The sequence below is a fragment of the Actinia tenebrosa genome, unplaced genomic scaffold (genome assembly GCF_029948245.1).
Source record: "Actinia tenebrosa isolate PJP-AT-01 unplaced genomic scaffold, QUT_ActTen_1.0 PGA_scaffold2__45_contigs__length_23673736, whole genome shotgun sequence".
NCBI lineage: Eukaryota > Metazoa > Cnidaria > Anthozoa > Actiniaria > Actiniidae > Actinia > Actinia tenebrosa.
Genome location: NW_028292579.1, coordinates 15627663 through 15649026, shown reverse-complemented (window position 1 = coordinate 15649026; position 21364 = coordinate 15627663). Strand labels below are relative to the sequence as shown.

The window sequence follows — 21364 nt, the reverse complement described above, 5'->3', positions numbered from 1 at the left end:
GTATAGTTTAGTTACATTTGTATAGGCTTTTTAAAGTTATATTGTAAGAAGCATATACACTTTGCTCCATGCATTTTATAAGAACCTATGATCATCATCATTATTGTTGTCGTAGGTTTTTTCTAGCGTCGTGTGCAGATTTACGAAAGTATGGACTAAAAGTATCATTTCAATCAGAATCGATCTCAAGGGTTAGTGCTTCGTACTAAAAATCCTTACTGAAATTTATCTCCAAGTCGTGGTAGAGATGATATGCATTCTTTACTTACCCCCTGTGTGTTTGATTGTATCGCCGATAAAACCAGTGTGGTTAAACATGCAGCAAGAGAACATACAACATAATGAGAACACTGTCAGGATTCCAAGAATTTATAAGCTCAAGTATTTGAACTGGTAAATAATTTAAGAGAGTCAAGAGTCGTTAAATGTAAACGTTTTCATGAATGAGTAAAAATGTAATTTAGTACTTACCATCACCATGTCCTATGCGAGGTTGGAAGATATTGGAATCGAATAAAAGGAAGGAAGGAAGGAAGGAAGGAAGGAAGAAGAAAAAACTATATTCAGTTTTCATCTCAAACAAACTCAACAATAAATTAAAAATTGTCAGCCATTTCTAGAAAGAATTTTCTCTTGAAAAACTAAGATGCGAACGAACCACTAAATATACTCAAACAGAGCCTAATGTCAACAGTTGTAGCAAGTACCTTTTTTGAACGGAGACTAGAATCCCTTTGAAGTAAGCGTTTGATTTCCTCCATGTTACATTCCATAGCACAGCGATACCAATATTTCTCGTCATCCTTCGAATATAAATAAAGATGAAGAAATAAAATGAAATGAAATGGGGATTTGCAACTGCTTAAGAGCTGATCAAAGCGCGTTTCTTTTAAAAGGAACTAGACTTTAGATTAAAGTACTTAAAAATGGCGGACGTGATGAGAGAGTTCGCTAAGAACTTTGAATGCAAGCGTACAAGATTCGACAATGTATCAGTGCGGTCTATTTGCATATGTGAAAAAAATACATCTTGCATAAAAGGGGTTTAGTTTTGCCGATGATATGATAAAAGAGTTCAAATTCGATCAATAAACAGTAAAGCCAGTTATCGTTTGATAAAAATAATAACAAATTAATTAACACTGTAGCTAGATTTTGAAAAATATATAAAATATTGGAGTAAATGTTGAATGCTCGTTATTCGCTGAAACATGTTCCACTCGCTTTGTGGTAAATAATATAAATAAAAATATTGACTTTCAGGAAGGAAGGAAATAGTATTTAAAATATATTTATATATATATTTAAAAAATCAGTCTTTCATTTTATCGATTCTCTGTCAGCTAATTTGTGAGCTGTTTAATCTTAACTCACAAATTAAAATCAAATATCGCAAATATAAATTGTTAAAAATCAAACCGTATCGGGTGTTGCCTACTTGACTGATACCGCGATGTCTCAAACAGTTAACCGTGCGGAATTGGTTTCTTTCTTGATGTAAAATTTGCGTTGCTCAAACGAGCGATATAAAAACATCTTACCTTAATAAAAGCATGGGCGCTTTCGCTCCGTCGACGCAATCCATCTTTCCTCAAAGCGACTGAAATAAGATTATGTTGAATTCAGAGAACAATTTCTGGAGTATTTTATGCACGCTCAGGCAGCAAGATATAATAACAGTAATTTTAAATTGTAGTGGTAGATTTGGGTTCCCGGGAGCCAGTAAATGAATAAATTCAGCTTCTTACGGAACGAATATCGACGTCTAGGATTTTCCCGCTTCCCCTTTCTTAATTCCTTTGCATTTGCCTTCGATGTATATGAAGTCATCCTTTTAGCTTGTAATTTTAAATTAGCTTAACTGATTAACTTAAGATTAACGGTTAGTTGACCTAGAAAAGGCCGTTTCAATATATTTTTAGTTTTATATGTACTAATTACTCAAAAATCTAATGTTAATTGTAGTTAAAAACGAAGCAAAAAGAAAAACCAAACTAATGATTTAAAAGCAAAAACTAGAGTATTCATTGATGTGACTTAATGTTTTATCGTTTACAGTATATCCACTTAACATTTGAATGGCAAAGTAAAATTACAATAAAAATAAATTATAATCATTTTAACTGTCATTTGGGTTCACACTTCAGATCAATTAGTTTAATTCTTTTTCTATCAGAAATTCAGACTTCGATAGCCCTCTTAAAATGGCTAGGCTGCTTATACGCGAATTTAGCACGACTCCTAAAATTCATTGTGAAAAGAAACGTCAAAAATTCAAGTACAAGTTCAGCGAGATTCTGAAATTTCATGACGAATAAGACGACATTTTCGTAGATTCTACTGCTAATTTAGCTTTGTAAACTATTTATAATTTTCTTTCTTTCTTTCTTTCTTTTTCTTTTTTATTTCTTTCTTTCTTTCTTTCTTTCTTTCTTTCTTCCTTCCTTTCTTTCTTTCTTTCTTTCTTTCTTTCTTTCTTTCTTCCTTTCCATCTTACCTCAAATCCACAGAATAATATTCTGCAAGACGGTTAAAGAAACTCATTTTTTTGTGTGAATTCAATCTTTTCACAGCTAGACGAGAGAAATTATCGAAAACTGTACTTACCACCATTCGAAAGAAAACCCGCAAACTGTTCGAAGCAGCCCTGCAAACAACAAAAATTTCCAAGAATTAAATTCAAGTTTTTAGCCATTTAGATGATTTGAATATAGAGAAAATTTTCATTACAAGTTTGAGGGGGAAAACACGAATTTTAAACTTGCACCGTACCGTAGCCGTATATTTGATGGATAATCGCACGTGAACACCGGGAAGCCATTTCAGTGTTATAGCATTCCATTCACGTGCACGTGAAGTAAAACCTCTCTGGTGCACTTCCGGGCCATGTGTTAGATTTTTCTCGTTTTTAAAAAAATATAAGAGAGGAGAAAGAAGTAGAAAAGAAATAAAAAGAAAACAATAAGAGTCCTTTAAAATATCGAAATTTCTAAGCGAACAGCAACACTCTAGACAACATACGATTTCGTTGTTCGTAATCGGGAAATGTTTAAGTTGCAAATTAAATCTAATTAAGTATAAATTGCAAGAGATAGAATAAACCTAAGCTCATTTTTTAGATAATCTTAGAGATATTTATTTTAAATTAGTAAATCTTTTGAGAATTTAAGAAAAATATTATTGTTTATATCTGCATGGGTATGTTTATAAATACTTGAATGTTGACAATAATAAACTCTCGATAAAACATGCTCGAGAAGCGAGAAAGGGTCGAGAAAAATAGTTAATTTTTCAACACTCTTTTCTAACATCGTAATCATTTGGATTAGACACGTCTTTAGGACTGAGATATTATATCTTCAAACTCTGCTGAGTTCACTTTAATTCAAATTTGGTTGCCAAGTAGGTCGATAAATGGGTTGTAGTTTGCTAAAGAAGTTAACTAAAATTAAATATGTATAAATATCAGTGAATTTTCTTACCATGTTTGACGATATTTCAGCTTCGCCACTCATTCTTCTTAACGACTTCAAGAACACCACACAGAGAAAAAATGTCAACGCTGAAAGAACGTCCTTAAAAGTTTTGCTGTCTTCGTTATCAACAGAGTAATTTTCACAGTAATTGTCAAGTGTTTTTCTTTCTTGACAGTTTTTCTTTGTTAGTCAAACTTTGTTTATTCTGCGATTTGTAGATTGTAAATGATGTTGTAAGGATGAAACTTGTATGATGGGATACCTGTGGTATGACAAGAATTTGAAATTTCCTACGACAGGATTATAGCTATTCCCAGGTTTTGAGTGAAAAACTGAGTCCAATTGGTATTGCAGTGCAATTTGGGGCTGTTTAAGGGCACTTGGAACATATTTCCAAGATGGCGTCTATCTCATCCCCTAAAACAGTCCACAATGCACTGCAATGCCAACTGGACCCAGTTTTTCCCTCATCCTCGGTATGGTCAATAAGCCTTTTCATAGTTTAAGAATCGATTCCACTGCGCATGCGATTTTATCCCGAATTTCTCACCTTCTTTTGTTTAATTAAGAACAAAAGAAGGCTTAGACAAAAGAAGGTGAGAAATTCGGGATAAAATCGCATGCGCAGTGGAATCGATTCTTAAACTATGAAAAGGCTTATAGAGCGATAGCCTGCGTCACATCCGGAATTTTCTTCGTTACGAAGAAAAATCCGGATGTGACGCAGGCTAAAAGAGTGACACCCATTAAAGGGCAAGAATAACGTCTTTGAAAACTGTGGTTATAACAGATGAGTACAAGAATTTCCCTTGATATAATCCCTCTTAGTTACAAGAACATTTATCAAACTTCAGCGACTAGTTTTTATTTATTCATGCTTTAGAAGTCACTATCTTGGCTTCAAATGCAAAATTATATTAATAACACTTTTCCAGATTTTATTTTTTACCTCTAATTAACTTCTATCTACATTAATGATAAAAAGGTAAATTATACACCGTGAAAAGATGAAATAAACTTGCTTGCTTACTTACTTACGGTGTATAATTTACCTTTTTATCATTACTGTTTCATTAGAAACACCGACGCAGCTCACACTAGTTTTTAGCTAGTTCTCTTCTTTCTATCTACATTGGGCTCCCTATGGCATGAATTTTATCTAAAGCATTTAATTTTCCCTAACGTGTGGTACCCTTTTGCTGCCGGGTTCCCTGTGTCTCCAAAACGAAGTTGAGAAACAGGAAGACGTGATTTATCACGTCTCCAATTTGAACATCGTTCGTGTAAATCATTGTATCGATATTCTGATCTCAAAATAACAACACAAAAAAGAACCATGGACAAACAGGACGTTGTAAGAACAGCACTCCAGCTTGTTATATCGCGTCCCATTGTTACCCAGACTGTTTAGCCTAATGAGGTTGTTCACTAACAACACTGGATAAGAGTAGACAATACACGAACAAGTATAAGAATAGCTGATTAGCTGTGGTCAAGCGAGTTTCTTGTGATGTGATATGATAAGCACAAACAGGACGAGACGTGCAAGTCAAATGTTAATGAAAAGGAACAAAATTCCTGAAGGAATAAGTGCTTCTGTTATGTTGATGCCTGTAGCAATGAATAGGCCGTTTGCAGGATGGCGTCATTTTACTCCCACTACCAAAATGCTGACACCTCACGTGGTCTGAAATGGGAAAATATTATGCTCAAGTGGATTTCGTCTAATGGTGCTTATTAACTGAACAGTAAAGACATAACAGTATAATATCGTCTCTACAATGTAAAATACTGTGCAGCGTTTCTCCAATTTATTACTAATCGTGTGGAAGTGACAGGAGAGAACAGGAAGAAAGCTTTGTTACTTTGACTGCAAGAGTAGAGTGAGAGAACCTGGAAGATTCATTAATCAAGCCCCACCCACCCCACCCTTCATGAAATGCCTTGATCACTCAATTGCTGGTTTTCGATCATTCCCTGGAAAATGAAAGAACAAAAGACACGGCGGCCATGTTGGATGATATAACAAAAGAGACTAATGAAAAATCTTTTGTTAAATTCATCCAACATGGCGGCTGTGAAAACCATCAAAAGAGACACCAAAGACAATCTAGTACCCAGAGCCCAAGTCTGTCTTGGTTAGCAATGAGAAAAGAGAAGCTCTGCCTGCAGCCGATTTTTGGTCTGTTTATCTCAAAATGGAAGTTGAAGTCTTTTTTTCCCCAATACGATGTGTAAAAAAATGGTTGCTTTCACTAGCTTTCATTTATTGGTGCTGACCAAGAGCAGCATGGGTTTTGGGTATGCCACTGCACCAAAAAGACAGTGCAATGAATCCCACCATCCTCCCCTCCCTGATAACAAATGAATACTCTCTAGACTCCTTGCAAGGTATTCCTAATGCAGTACGATTCAGAGGGCGAAACAATAAAATTTTACTCTCATGAGAACTGAGATTCAATAAAAACATATATTGAATAATTATTAATGTAAAGTAATTGCTTGCTCAATGTAATTTCAAAGTCACACAATGCTACATTGTCCTCATTGTCATTAAAGGTAACGCAATAACAGATCAAAATATTCATATTTTATCTCAGAAAATTGTTAAAATGTTGAATATTTTACTATAATGTTAGTGTAAAATCATGTTTAACTGTCAGTCTTCATGTGTCATTCTTAATTACATTTGATGCAAAATCTCCTTACCACCCCTGGTAGAATAGACCTCTTCAGCTCTGACTTAATGTTTTCCCATTTCAGGCCACATGTCATTCCCTAGAGTATCATTTCTTTGTTTAAGGTTTGCGCTCGGTTGCACATGAGAAGACACATGAATATGGATACAGCTCAAACAAAGAATCTTATTCTCAAGGGAATGACACATGGTCTGGAATGGGAAAACATTACCCCAAGCCGAAGAGGTCTATTAATGCTCCAAGGTCTGGAAGTATGCCTGTTTTTGAAAACATTTCATGGTGACGTGTGAAAGGATGAACATTATGAGATTTCCTGTGGTGTATCACTGCTGAATAGCAGTTTCATCAAGTCTGTTCTAAAAGATTTGCCATATTTGTTATTGTGTTAGATACTTCTTCATCTGTAATGTCGGATTTCAGGCTTTGCATTCTTTGTTCCTGGTAACATAAGATAGAATAGAGAAATAGACAAGGTTAAACCTAAGGAAAGCACATTTGGTGTGTGCTACTTATGTGCATGACGCCTCTCACCAATCAATCTGGGTTCAAGTTGCACCAGGCTTCAGAGTTGAGGTTTGATACTGACCTTCTTTTGACATGTTTTTGGTTCTCTTTGACCAGCTATTTTTTCAAGTGCATGATCTTCTGCTAATTTGGGCTGTAGCTCATTAAAGCTTTTGTTGACATCTTCTATCCATTTTGTAGTTTGATCCTTCAACTACAAAATAAAACATGTTTTGGTATATTGGCATCTAGATCTATCACGTCATGTAGAAATTTTGATGTCATTTAGAAAGCATTTTCCAACTTCTGCAATAAGCCAAAATGCCTAAAGTCACACCGGGACAGCAAAGGGGGAGAAACCAGAGTCACTTAACCCTTTCAACCACATGCCATTTTTAGTGTACTTTTAATTTGACTTTTAGTTGTCGTTGTAGTGCAATTTGAGACTGTTTTAGGATTAGTACATTAGAAACAATAGAATTACAATAGAAGACAAGACAAACTCTACCATGAAGTGGTGTGTCTAACCATGTGCCTGTTAACTGCCCTTATGGTTAATACGTGTATTGATGTTTGGATTTGATGTTCGACAGTTTGGCATTTTATTGTGTTTCGAGTCCAATTAAATGTTGCATTACTAAAGACAAAGTAATAATCATCATGACGCGACAAGGGATCCAAATTTGGAGACATTTAGGGATCAATATCCTGCGTGCAGCCGAACTAACTAACTGTTAACTGTTAACTATACGAGAAAAAAGTCCGGCTGCACGCAGGATAGGGATCAAAGATCAAGACAGTGGGGAGAAATGTGGGGAGTTGATAAAAAGTACATAGGATCGAAAAACACTGCTTTTGATGGCATCAAAGTCAATATCAGCTGGAACGAGAGATTTTTATTGGTAGAAAGATGTGGAATTAAACATGACAAACCTTTCCTTTGGGGACAGCCTTATCCTTTGCTTTCTTCGTGTTCGAACCACTACTCCCTTTAATGACTGCAGACTTTGCATTGAGCGAAAAACTGCCATTCCCTTCTTTTCCTTTCCTTCGATCACGTTTTCGACCAGGCGCCATTTTACTCTAATGGTATATACCGCTGTAAAGTAGACACAGTGGGCGCATATGGGTAAAAGACAGCCTGGGTACGAGTTTTCCAATTTAAAGTTTATCAACCTTAATAATGTTAGGATGAATAAAAGCGTCTCATAAAATGCTAAGATTCCCAAAAATGACAGAGGAAACATAAGTCTCGCTATATACGCGATATGGAGCCAATCGGATGGTTTTTAAAAGCTTTTTTATGGACCTAAAAATCCCTTAAACGTATATCAACAGAAAAAACAATGTTTTTATTGGTGAGTCAAATACTTTAATTATTAAAAAAAATTCTCATGATATACGAATTATGTACAAAATAGAAAAGGACCTTGGGCTTCCTGTGTTAAACGTCATCATCTCATCCGGGATTTTTGGTTGTAGTCCGCGCCGGTCGCGCATGCTCAGTGGCGTTTCCGCACATTCGATTTATCTTGAGTAATATTTGAAACGTGGAAAAGGGGAGTTATAACCCTTCTTTACAAGGCTGTTTCACCCTGAAATAATCTCTATCAGGTAACTTTTCCCTCTTTGATACATAGTAGGCACATTCTCATTGATGCTGGTGGGTTTTTTTAATAGCGAAGAGAAGTATTTCAAGCTTAAAGGGAGGGTGGAAGTTGGTCGTTAGTTGGAGTGGGCTTCGAGACGGCGTACAAAATTGTCCTCAATATTCATTCAAGTTTCTTTGATTTTCTTCGCTTTTATTTATAATTACTATTCATACTCATTATATAAAAGCCTTCGAAGATTAAAAATATATTCCTACTCATCCTACTAAACATGCATCTCCTTTTACATATGTAACTTTATGTTTTCAAAAGCCTTGTACAAATCTTTGCTAACTTTTAAACTTCAAAATTCTGCACATTTCTTCCTAAATGTCTCAAAATTTAAACCATTATTGCTCATTAATTGTTGAACTCTCATAGTTATCGAATATTCTGTATTACTATGTGCAAATATCGTCCTTTTAGGATATAAAGTGGGGAAAATTAAGGTGTTTATGAGGTGGAAATAATTCCTAAGACAAATGTACCGAATAAATGAATACTTGGTACCATGCTGTATCTGCCGTCAACTTATTCATTCACTCACTATTTATATCTCAGTTTTCCTATCAAAAATCTCTTATTTTTAACTCCTTGCTTCGTAAAATATAATATTCTGTCTCAGATTGAGTTCCTAATGGCTTCATTTTATTTAAAGAGGCTCGCCGAATCAATCTTATAAGGATTATTAGACGTGTCTCAAGTATTTTCTAGTCATAATATAGATGTTGTTCTTTTGGCAGTTGTGAGATGGATTATTCTTTATATATGCCAGCAGTCTAAATAGCTGGTATCTAAACTATTTCCTATACTATTCATAACCTCAATTTTTAACGATTTTTTAAATAAATATCTCAACTGTTTCAAAAAAGGTTGCCTTTTGAGTGCATCTTTAAAGAGATATGAGCTTTTAAGCTGTGATGTATTTTTGGGTCCAACTGCTCATAAAAAATGCTAAAATAATCAGAAAAATAAATTCAATGATTTAACCTCCACTGGAAATAATTGTAACTTTTGACAACAAATCATATTAATGAAGCAAAAATAAAAATCTTTATAGAGAACTGCTTTTTGTCGTGGACCAGGAAGTTGCTTTTTCATACAAGTGACGTCACACTTGAAAAATTCATAACTTGATTTTTGTTTTAGGATAAAAAAATGCTTAACATTGCTTAAAATATTGGTTTAATACTGGTTTTGGCTCAGAAAAACTTGAACATTTAACACGATATCTCCATCTGTAATCAAATATTTGATATTTTCAGAATCACTTCATTAAAGTGCCTATCACCCTTCTGACAATATTTACAGTATTGCTTCTACATAAGGTAAGATGTTGAATAATCAAAAAAAAAATTATAGTTCCAGTGCGGCTTCTTGAAGTTATAAAGGTTTTTCCATGCCATATGCTAATGTTGTGACGTATGAGGAGTAATCATTTAATATACAAAACATTACTGGCACAGATAAATTAAATTTGAAATACGTCATTGTTTTCCCCATTGCTCTTATAGAAATTATTGCAAGTTAGTTTTCACATAGAAGCCGGTGTTTGGAATTACAAGGAACAACAAATAACTATAAATACCTCCTCATACCTCACAGAATTAGCATATGGCGTGGAAAAACCTTTATAACTTCAAGAAGCCGCATTCAAACTATGGAATTTTTTTCTGGTTATTCAACATCTTACCTCATGTAGAATCAATACTGTGAATATTGTCAGAAGGGTGATAGGCACTTTAATATTACTGTGACATTATATGGCAAACTGTTTTGTTTAATTGAAATTCTGTTTCAAAACCAATCCAAGCTGAAACAGTATTATTATGAAAATATGTTCAAAAATTACACCTTGATAAGTAAAAATATGCAAATGCTGCCCTATATTAACACAGTATGTACTGTACATTATGAACAATAATATTAAGTATCTATGTGTAAAAGACCAGATATTGCTGCTATTAGTTCATTTATATTTGTACATCAATTTCTAAATTAAGAGTTTTTAATTTGTTTTGCAATTTACATGTATATATGGTATTTGTTTTGTGAAGCATTTATTTCATATTTTGTTGTAAAGCACCTTTTTTGAATATTTATAGAAGCAGTACAATAATATCATCTTCGATATTATGCTTCAGAGCATAAAATAACAGCCAGCCAAGCATTGGTCACGATGACCAACAAAATTATTTTTAGCTTGGTCATGCAAATTCACCTTTTCGGCGCTACCTTGGATTGTGTTATAGTCACCAAAAAATTTGGACATCATTCTCGGATTTCCATACAAATTCACTGACTTTAAAGAGAAAATTTAGGTAGATTTCTTTAGTTAGCTATCTTAACAGCAGTAAGAAAAGCTTCAATCAAGCTAGAAAAGTGATCATTTACTTGTATTTAGAGAACTAACATAAACATTAACCAAGTAAATAGTTCATTTAGTGTCAGTACATTTGTACGGAAATTCGAGAACAATGTCTGACCTTTTTGGTGACCATAACACAATCTAAAACAATTTATACCCCATGATGGCAAGCGTCGAAAAGGTGAATTCCGAACTGTTTCTAGCAAAACATCACTGGTCAAAATGATCGGCAAGGTAAAGATTTGAGAAGACAAGTTCTAAATTTGGTCAGACATTGTCTATTGACTAGCCATTATTTTAAGCCCTGTGCTCCACATCTCTTCTTAAAACTAGAATTACTTATTTCATAAAGTCTATACGGCTCATTGCTTTTTTATCCCCCATTTTTGCTGTCCGGTGATTTGACTTCTACAGATTTTATCTGACATGTGAATGATGATCAACATTCGCCATTATGAGGACAGCTTATCCTTTAGTACCGTTATTATAGCTAGTTTTCTTCATTAAAAATGTATTTGAAAATTGCATTTTCTAAAATTTGACACATCCCAAAACTCAAACCAATAGACGACTTGCACTAACAGGTCACATGACCTTAGGTGTCTTAAAACCAGCAGCTGTGTGAAAACGAACTTTAGAAATGAAAAGTGCAGCTCAACATTAGTGAGAGGGCAAAGTGTCAGCTCATAATGTTGATTATATAAGTAGGAGAAATGGCATTAAATATGAAATGGGATATTTTATAATTATTTGTATGGGAAAATGTGCTGGATGACAAAGCTTTTTCATCCAGCATATTTTATCATACAAATCCTTATAAAATATTTGATTTTATACTTAATGCCATGTTTCCTGTTTCGCTTGTTATGAGATAAAACTCAACCATCCCCCTAATATCGAGGTGCTCTTTTCATCCCTGATGTTCATTTTGACACATATAGTATAGTGACAATCAAAATATTATACAGACTACTTTAGTAAACATTGGTTATTGTTTTATAAACTAAAAGTGCTTAACATTGTTTAAAATATTGGTTTAATACTGGTTTTGGCTCAGAAAACTGGAACATTTAACACCATATCTCCATCTGTAATCAAATATTTGACATTTTCAGAATCACTTTATTAATATTACCGTAACATTATATGGCAAACTGTTTTGTTTAATTGAAATTCTGTTTCAAAACCAATACAAGCTTAAACAGTATTATTTTGAAAATATATTCAATAATTATTACGTTTGTGATAAGGAAAATATACAAATGCTGCCCTATATTAACACACTCTGTATGATCCAACTGAAATTTCCTACAAATATTTTATGAGTTGATCATGACAAACTGGATCTTTGTTTGATGGGGGCCGTACGTCGTAATAATTGAAAAACTAGTCTAAAATGCCTTACAAATGTTTTATAAAGCTTTACTACTGCTAAATAAGTTATGTGTTACTGGTTTGACAATTCCCTTAAGTAAAAAACTCCGGGCGACTTGACCATACATTGCGGGCAACTTGACCACGACTCCAGGCGACTTGACCACGACTCCGGTTGACTTGACCACAACTCCGGGTGACTTGACTCTCGGGTGACTTGACTTTAATTCGTGAGTAGAGATGCTTGTTTGTTCTCTTCTTAGCTTCTTGGATTTTCTTCAAGTTAATTTTCCTGGTTTTATTCCTCCACAAAAATCAATTTCTAAATTCTAGTTGATTTCAGTAAACTTAAAGACATGTCGTGAAACCAATGCTACTGTAAATGTAAAATGAAAATTAGGTCGTAGAGCCAGTTGTCATACTGTAACAGTGTTCTTAAATGGATGGTTTATTTTAGCGTTCACGAGATTATACAAACATTATTTGGTTTGACCATCATACCCTATGCCAAGCTTTATGATTTGAAGCATTTTATTATACAAAAGGTTGGTTAATAAGTGGAAACTATATGTAGCCTGCTTAGCACACTCAACTAATAGAGTACAAACACTAAAAGTGTGCAACACTTTGCACTATTTAGTAGTAAATAGCGCTAATTAAACAATAGAAAACAATAGGATTAGCATAATAAGCCTTTTCATAGTTTAAGAATCGATTCCACTGCGCATGCGATTTTATCCCAAATTTCTCACCTTCTTTTGTTTAATTAAGAACAAAAGAAGGTTTAGACAAAAGAAGGTGAGAATTTCGGGATAAAATCGCATGCGCAGTGGAATCGATTCTTAAACTATGAAAAGGCTTATTTAGCAGTATTTAGTGGTATTTATGTTACACACTTATAGTGTTTGTACTCTGTCCCTGCAATTATTTTTTATTTACTTTGATTTTGATATGTTTATGAATAATTTATATTTTTTATTTCAAGGGGTGAACCCTGGCACTAGTTCATCATGCCGGCACCTTTGAAGTTAAGGGATCTCATCCGCACCATCAGAGCAGCAAGAACAGCAGCTGATGAGAGAGCAGTCATCTCCAAGGAATGTGCTTCTATCAGAGACGCATTCCGTGAGGAAGACAATGACTTTCGCTGCCGCAGTGTTGCCAAATTATTGTATATTCACATGTTAGGCTACCCTGCTCATTTTGGCCAGCTTGAGTGTCTGAAGTTGATAGCATCACCCAAGTTTACTGACAAACGAATAGGGTATCTTGGTGCTATGTTGCTCTTGGATGAGAGACAGGATGTTCATTTACTTGTAACAAACTCCATGAAAAAGTGAGTGGAAATACAATGCTTTTTACATGGTTCTCTGGTCTTGCTACCTTCACCAAACCAAAGACATTCAATTCTAATTTGATATTCATGGTTTTGGCAAGAATAAAGCCAGCTTTTTTGTGCTTTTTTTCCAAAAGGGTTGAGTGAAAACCACCCCAGTTCTCTCTTTGTTTATTTATTCCATTATTTATGTAATAATAGATATTTACACCAAATTATCAATTATATTTTAGTCCATTTTATAGTTTATAGCTTAGTTTTAATTGTAAATTGTTAGACATTTTATTTAATTTTGCAATATTGAAAGGCAGTGAAATTTCTTGTTTGGAAAGCGCTATTGGCCAAAATTTTGGAAATAGCACTATATAAATAAATAAACTATTATTATTTATGTCATAATGACGATGATAATAATGACTTATTATTGTACTACTTTATAATATGACATTATTATACTTATTGCTTATTATACCTATTATTATATACTAGTGATATGAACCATACCAACCAGTTTGTTGTCGGACTGGCACTCTGCGCACTTGGAACGTAAGTTATTACAAAATATTATTACTGTAGATTTATATAAGTTTCTATATTTTTCTTTCTTTCTTTCTTTCTTTTTTTTTTTTTTTTTTGTTTTTTTTTTTTGTTTCTAACCTTTATTCAATCACTTATTACAATTTCAGCATTTGTTCGCAAGAAATGAGCAGGGATTTGGCGGGTGAAATTGAAAAACTTATTAAGTCTACTAATTCATATATTCGTAAAAAGGTAATATTCCTTTTCTGTGATGAAAATTCAATATTATATAAGTTAACTCCAAGTCAATATGCCATTTGGCCTTGGGCATCATGGACAATCGACTCAAAGCCCATTCAGGGTCAAAGATTAATTATTGTTACGTCATCCCCAACTACCTTTTTTTTGTTAATACTACATGGCCACCATTTCTTTGTCTTTTGACTCTCATAGGAATAGTATATCATTTTCACCACCAAAGCAGCCATTCATCTCATAGGTGCGGTTAAGTTTTGGGAACGCAAGTTTTGCCAAGGCTGTGATTAAACTACCGGACTGAACTGTTATAAATGGAGAAACATCGCCAAATGGGAGTTTGGTGGGGTCAAAAATTTGTCTAGAACTGACTGGTATTGCGAACCTGAGCAAATCAGGTCAAAACCTTGGATTTTCTCGCTTATATAGGCAACTGCTGACTCGGGGGCATTCATAATGCTTCTCACCTAGGAATCACACCCAAAAAAGTCATGCTAACATTCCGTGCATACTTGTTTCATGGCTGCTTTAGGGGTGAAAATAGTAACAATCTTGAAAATTGGGCAAATGTTCCAATTTGTACCATAGATAGCCCAGTAAATACTGCTGATTACTCCATGCTTCTTGTCTGTCTATACAATTTATTTAATTGAATGGCATAGTTAATTTCTGCGCATATGAACATATCCACATGAAATATGCGGGTTATAAATATATTTATATTTTTTTATTTTTTTATGTCTGTTTTAATTTGTATACCACACAAATGTAAACTCTATAGCCCTATAGTATTTTCACATTGGTTAGACAATGAGATCTTGTTTTTGCTTCCAGGCAACATTGTGTGCTACTCGGATCATTAGGAAAGTTCCAGAATTGATTGAGATCTTTGTTCCTTCCACAAGATCATTGTTACATGAAAGAAATCATGGTATGATAATTATAAAAAGAGAATAAGATACCTTTTGTTAAGATGATTTGTAAGGTCTGTTTCTCCACTGCAAACAAGCATAACGATGTACTCGATAGATAGTATTCCATTGTTAGTACCCCTTCATACTTGAGCAGTATTCCTTTATTGTTATGCTTCATGGCATAAAATATCAGCTGGTCAGTCACCTGACTGGTTATTTCTTGTTTTTGGCTCAACATCACTGGTCAAAATGACCAGTAGGGTAAAGATTTGACAAGAGAAGTTCTAATTTTGGTCAGACATTGTCTAATGACTAGCCATTATTTTTAAGCCAACTAGCTAAAAACTAGTGTGAGCTGCGTTGGTGTTTCTAATTATAAACAATGATAAAAAGGCAAATTTTACACCGTGAAAAGATGAAAAAACCTCCGACAAAGGACTAGTGTCCGAAACGTCATCTTTTCACAGTGTAAAATTTACCTTTTTATCATTGTTATTTTAAGCCCTGTGCACATCACTCCTGAAAACAGACTTATTTAATGTTTAAAGTCAGTTGGGCTCATTGCTTTTTTATCTCCCATTTTTGCTGTCCAGTGATTTTATTTCTACAGATTTTATCTGACATGTGAATGATGATCAACATTCGCCATTATGAGGACAGCTTATCCTTTTCTTCTGTTATTCTTACTAGTTTTCTTCATAATACAAAATTGGTTTTGAAATACAATTGTGGATAGCGCTATCCGATGGATTAATCTTATCCAGAGGATAAGACGATGCTGTTATAAAATAAATTTATCCACTGGATAAGATTTATATATATATTTACAACCACCACTCCCCATGCGGGGCTCTTCCATGAGGTTCCCTCCACACACACTACCACTACATTGTATATTTACAACATACAACACTCAACTCACATGTTGCTTTTTACGGAGGGAGGAAACTGGAGAACCCGGAGAAGGCAAAGGAGAGAACAACACAACAAACAAACTCAACTCGCATAAGATCCAGTCTGAGCCAGGGCTCGAACCTGGACCACAGTGGTGAGGGGTGAGCGATAAACCACTACGCCACCCATCTGACAGATAGCGCTATCCACTCTTCGTACAACCAGGCCCTGGTGAGTTAAACACCTAATAACAATGTTTGTAAATACTGTTTTTATTTCTTCAGGTGTTCTTCTTACTGGTATAACTCTTGTGACTTCCATGTGTAACCTGAATACAGAAACTCTATCACACTTTAAAAGGGTAGGTAAAATTATCATTACCTTTACTGGGATATACTGCGTAATGACAGTGGGATTAGGATTTTTGCTATTTTCATAAACATACAAACTCCCTACATGTAGCTGCAAGCCGCACACTGAAATTTGTTTTTTTACGTCTGTCAATCAAAACTAATTAGTTGGTACCTTTCATATTTTTGACTGACAGCAGCAAAAAAACAAACTTCGGCATGCAGCTTGCAGATACAGAGTTTGCATGTTTATGAAAATAGTAATAAGCTCAAAAGATCTCACAACTTGTTCCTTCACAGCAAAAAAATAAAATAAGAATAAATAAATACACGAAAATAATCCATTACACCTCTTTAGCTTAGGACTAATGTTTTCCCATATCAAACCATATATTATATATATACAATCCTTGATAAATAGTATTTCATTGTTCGTAACCCCTTTATAATTGGGTAGAACTGAACCTTGGACTATGAAGAATGTGCTTGCATATATTGTTATGCTTGCATCACTTCTGAAAACCTAACTTATTGTATAAAAGGTATCATATAAAATCTTTGGGGCTCATTGCTTTTTTATCCCCCATTTTTGCTGTCCAGTGATTTATCTTCTACAGATTTTATCTGACAAGTGAATGATGATCAACATTCGCCATTATGAGGACAGCTTATCCTTTAGTACCGTTATCCTTGCTAGTTTCTTCATTACAAAAATGAGTTTCAAAAAGATCAAAAAATGCTATTAAAAAATTCCTTTAGACCTCTTTTAGGATGTTCACGGGGAAATAAAGTTGCTATCAGAATTTTTTTAAACTTTGTATAAACATATCCCAACATATTATTGTTCAAAAAAATATATAAAAAAGAGGGTCACCAAATTTTTTTTTTTTTTTTGCTAAATGCTCAGGAAATATGGTATCCATCGAGGATATAGACTAACCTAAGGGATCAAAGAAATTCTTCCAAAAATGAAAATAAAAAACTTTTAAAAAAACGCAGAAAACAAATTCATGGCCATCAAATATGACTTTCTTTCACATTTCTGAATTAAAAGCATGTAAATAAGAGTTTGTATGATAAAGGCAAAATGCGTACAATTTGAATCCTTGATTTTTTACCTAAATTTGGTGTCAACCATTACCCTTGCAATCAGATTTTTTTAGATTTACATATGTTGTATATTTTGGTAGTATCTTTATTTTAAAACAAAAAAAATTGGTTTCTGAGATATTTTGACATAAAGTAGAAAAATGGGTTTTCTTGATATTTTGCCCATCAAAACCAGTTTGAATGCAAACAATACAAATGATGTCTGTAAACGTCCTAAAGGGAAGGGAAGGGTTTAAATGAGAGCAAGTTGTGATACAAAGAGAATATTAACAGTGATGACTCATTTTGTACAGCACGTATCCACACTAGTGAAAGTTTTGAAGAATTTGATCATGTCTGGCTATTCCCCTGAACACGACGTATCTGGCATTAGTGATCCTTTTCTTCAGGTATGTATGCTATAAACTTCTTTCAAGGGCTGGGAAGCACCCAGAAAAGTGAGGAAGCTTAGATTTACAATGGGACTACTATAACTGGGTGCACCTAGACAGCAAGAACCAATTAAATTGTAGAATGAAAACGATACATTACAACTTTGGGTAGTGGAGCCAATCAGAAATCAGCATAAAACAATAGCTGCCAATCTTTTTATTCCCACGAGAAAGTTACGATGGTTATCTAGTTGTTTACAAATAACATCAGGGTCAAATTACCATTCTTGTGCATTCTAGGTTTCTGAGTGGCTCCACTCCCCAAAAGTTGGAATAAGTTGTTTTTGTTCTAGATTTTAATTGGTTCTCTTGTAAATGAGTGGCCCTGTTAAAGTAGTTACACTGTAAGAAAGAGGCTAAAGCATGTTTCAGGGTTTTAATTACACATTTTTCACTCACACACACTACCACCACATTCAATGTTCTATGCACACAACAATCAACTTGTATGTTGATTTTTACGGAGAAGGGAAACAGGAAAACCCGTAGAAAACCCTTGTAGCATAGGAGAGAACAACATGTCAAACAAACTCAATTCACATGTGGCGACCGCAGGGCCCAAACCAGGGACCCGACCCATTGGACTCACACTTGTGTAAGATGATGCATTAGCAGCGTATGGCACTCATGCCACCCTTAAGTCCTTGAAGTGATTTGAACCCAAAAATTTCATGTTAGATTTGAATGAATGCAAAATAATATAAACGATTTTCTATCCAACTGATGAACTCCTCCGAAGCGATTATTTCACTTTTGTTTTTCCACATTAGTTATTCAAAACAAGATAAGTAACTTAATTATTAACCTCCCATAGTGCTGTCCAATGATTTGACTTAAACATTTGTTTTCTGACATGTGAATGATGATCAACATTCGCCATTATGAGGACAGCCATGGTGTACATTGTATAGTACACTCAGAGTCATAGGAACCTACCACATACTATTAGTCAGGTTGAATAAGTATTGTGTCCTTTGTTCTACAGGTTCAAATTATCAGACTACTTAGAATACTTGGTAAAGATGATGAAGAAGCCAGTGAACACATGAATGACGTCTTGGCACAGGTAAACCCTATCATACAGACGTGACGGAGTCAGGTACCCTGGGGGGGGGGGGGGGGCCTTTGGCCCACCCCCTAACATTTTATGAGAATAATATCTTTTTTAGTCCTTGTTTAAGTTCTGTTATGAAGAAAACCACAGATTAGCTTCCTCCACTTTAAAAACTGTTCCACTGCCCCTGTCATAATAGCCCATTTAGGTAATCATCAACGTCATGACCAGCCAACACATGACTGGCAACTGACTTTTAGCCCTGTAGGAATAAATGAAGATGATTTTTTCAGGAAATGATAAAGGTTTATTTAGTATAGGAACAACATTGTTACTGTACAGTGGTATAATTTCATTCTTCTGTACTCTGTTCGTAGGTTGCCACCAATACAGAAACAAGCAAAAATGTAGGAAATGCTATTCTTTATGAAACAGTGTTAACAATCATGGATATCAAGTCTGAAAGTGGTCTTAGGGTATGTCTCAAAATAAAAATGATAATAATGATGATGATAAGGATGGTGATGGTGATGGTGATGATGATGTTGATGTTGATAACTATAGGTACATGTAATAGGACTACATGCTGTCCAATTTGGAAATAATTGGATGAACAAATTTCTGAGGACTGACAAAATTGGATGAGGCAGTAGGCTGAGTCCAATTTGACAGTCAGAGGAATTTTGCAGATTAATTATATCATCCCAAACTATACTAGACTGATTCCATAAGTCATAGTTTTCCCTCGAAAGAATGCGAATGGAAACCATCCAAATTAATCTTTAATTTGGACAGGAAAGAGAATTTGAAAACAATGCAATAGTTGCTTATATGGGATTATAGAGTGATGATACAATTATAATGATAATAATGATGATAACAACAACAACAATAATGATATAATAAGGGACCAGGCTATTCCTTTTCTTATGCAACTTTCATTTTCTGATATGCTCTATCTTTGTCTATATTGTTAGGTTCTAGCAATTAACATTCTTGGAAGATTCCTCTTAAATAATGACAAGAATATACGGTAAGAAACCCCCCAAGCAAAATATGGAAAATAGTGACTGTGCGCCTAATAGCATTTGAGACCTTTAGATCAGACAACAAGTATGAGAATGAGTACGAGGTTTTGACTTTCAAAGATTGACATTGTCATTTCGTAGTCATGGTCAGGCCAAATAAAAGATATGTGTGTTTTGTGTTGCATGACTGACCCTAATTTTTTTACCGATTTTTGCCAATTTTTTCCATTCCCAAATGCACCACAGGGTTCCCAGTAAGCTCATTTCCACTGTTGTATCAGTAAAAAAAATCTGACCTACCGTCCCCAATTATTTTTCTCATGCAACAGGAAACACACTTATTTTTTTGTTTGGCCTCCTGTATTAGATTGAAACTTTAGATTGTAAATAATTGGAAAATGACTACAATAATTCATTGTAAACCATGTGAACAGGACCAATTTTAAAACTCTGTCTCATTCTCATTTTCGTACTCGTTGTCAGATCTAAACAGAGTTTAAAATAACAGACAATGTCTGGCCAGAACTGGGGCTTGTTCAGTCAAATTGTTGCCTTGCCAGTCATTTTGACCAGTAAAGTTGAGCCAGAAGTGAGGCATTACCGAGCTAAAACTGATTTGGCCTGTAATCATGATTTCAACTAATCAGCTGTTATTTTAAGCCCTGATAAAGGTCACTATTATTTCTATCTTGGGACCCCCTAAAGATAATAATTGGGAATATCGACAGTGATTCAACAAAGTGGCTTTTCTTCCACTGGATTCAAATTGGAATTTAGAAGTTGTTTTTCAAGGGAGGAAAAGCCAGCAAACCCTTGGAAAAGCCAGCAAACCCTTAGAAAACCCTTCCAAGCATAGGAGAGAACCACTACTACACCATTGTGCTTCCCATAAAAGAGAACAGCCCAGTCATTGAAATGAAATGGTAGTAGAGGGAACAATATTCTCTTGAGGATGAAGTTGTTAGTTAGCTTTTCATTGCTATAAATAATGAAAATGTCAGTGACACTAGAGAAAAACGTTTGCTCATGCATGCATTTCAGCACGTTTTCTAAGAATTTTGAAGAGTTTGAGTGAGAAAATAAAAGTTTTCTCAAATTATACAAAAAAGTTCGCGAGTATACTTTTGTCAGATCAAGATAATGTATTAACAAACACAATTGATAGAATTAGCCTTAAGTTTCAACCATGGACACTAAGTTTTGGCATTTTGCATGATTTTGTGAAGTCCAATTTATCAGGCATGTTTGAAAGTCAAATTTACTTATGTTTTGACTAATTTGCACACGGATTCAGAGCATGCGCAGACGTTTTTCACTCGTGTCTATTTAAGTGCTTTCATTACTTGAAAACAAAGAAATAGTACCCGAGGGAATGACACATGATCTGAAATGGAATATGGATA

General features: G+C 34.5%; 3 protein-coding genes across 5 annotated transcripts in view; 1 reads left to right on the top strand and 2 right to left on the bottom strand.

The window, feature by feature from the left end:
• Positions 1–11: 11 nt before the first annotated feature.
• On the bottom strand, positions 12–3613 carry LOC148909407 (uncharacterized). Of its 2 annotated transcripts, XM_089033774.1 has the most exons (5): positions 3483–3613; positions 2608–2647; positions 1542–1600; positions 708–803; positions 22–483 (listed from the first exon to the last, which is right to left on the bottom strand). In XM_089033774.1, the coding sequence occupies exons 1-5, from the start codon at positions 3513–3515 to the stop codon at positions 412–414; spliced, it is 300 nt and encodes a 99-aa protein (XP_088889900.1). In that variant the 5' UTR covers positions 3516–3613; the 3' UTR covers positions 22–411. The 2 variants fall into 2 exon arrangements, with proteins under 2 accessions (XP_088889899.1, XP_088889900.1); XM_089033773.1 differs by lacking the exons at positions 2608–2647; positions 3483–3613 and adding an exon at positions 1749–1881 and having other exon boundaries at positions 12–483.
• Positions 3614–6051: 2438 nt separating this feature from the next.
• LOC116289313 (uncharacterized) lies at positions 6052–7759 on the bottom strand. The gene is made up of 3 exons (XM_031696201.2): positions 7613–7759; positions 6762–6893; positions 6052–6613 (listed from the first exon to the last, which is right to left on the bottom strand). Exons 1-3 carry the CDS (start codon positions 7754–7756, stop codon positions 6521–6523), a joined length of 369 nt encoding a protein of 122 aa, XP_031552061.1. The 5' UTR covers positions 7757–7759; the 3' UTR covers positions 6052–6520.
• A 407-nt stretch (positions 7760–8166) lies between these two features.
• The window catches only part of LOC116289305 (AP-1 complex subunit gamma-1), a 34851-nt gene continuing 21653 nt past the window's right edge, over positions 8167–21364 (top strand). For both annotated transcript variants that reach the window (XM_031696196.2, XM_031696195.2), the window contains exons 1-10: positions 8167–8293; positions 13056–13406; positions 13896–13952; positions 14093–14177; positions 15015–15111; positions 16273–16349; positions 17742–17837; positions 18865–18945; positions 19311–19409; positions 19911–19966. In XM_031696196.2, the coding sequence (XP_031552056.2) occupies positions 13081–13406; positions 13896–13952; positions 14093–14177; positions 15015–15111; positions 16273–16349; positions 17742–17837; positions 18865–18945; positions 19311–19409; positions 19911–19966 (974 nt within the window). In that variant the 5' untranslated portion in view covers positions 8167–8293; positions 13056–13080. The remainder of the gene's footprint in view (positions 8294–13055; positions 13407–13895; positions 13953–14092; positions 14178–15014; positions 15112–16272; positions 16350–17741; positions 17838–18864; positions 18946–19310; positions 19410–19910; positions 19967–21364) is intronic.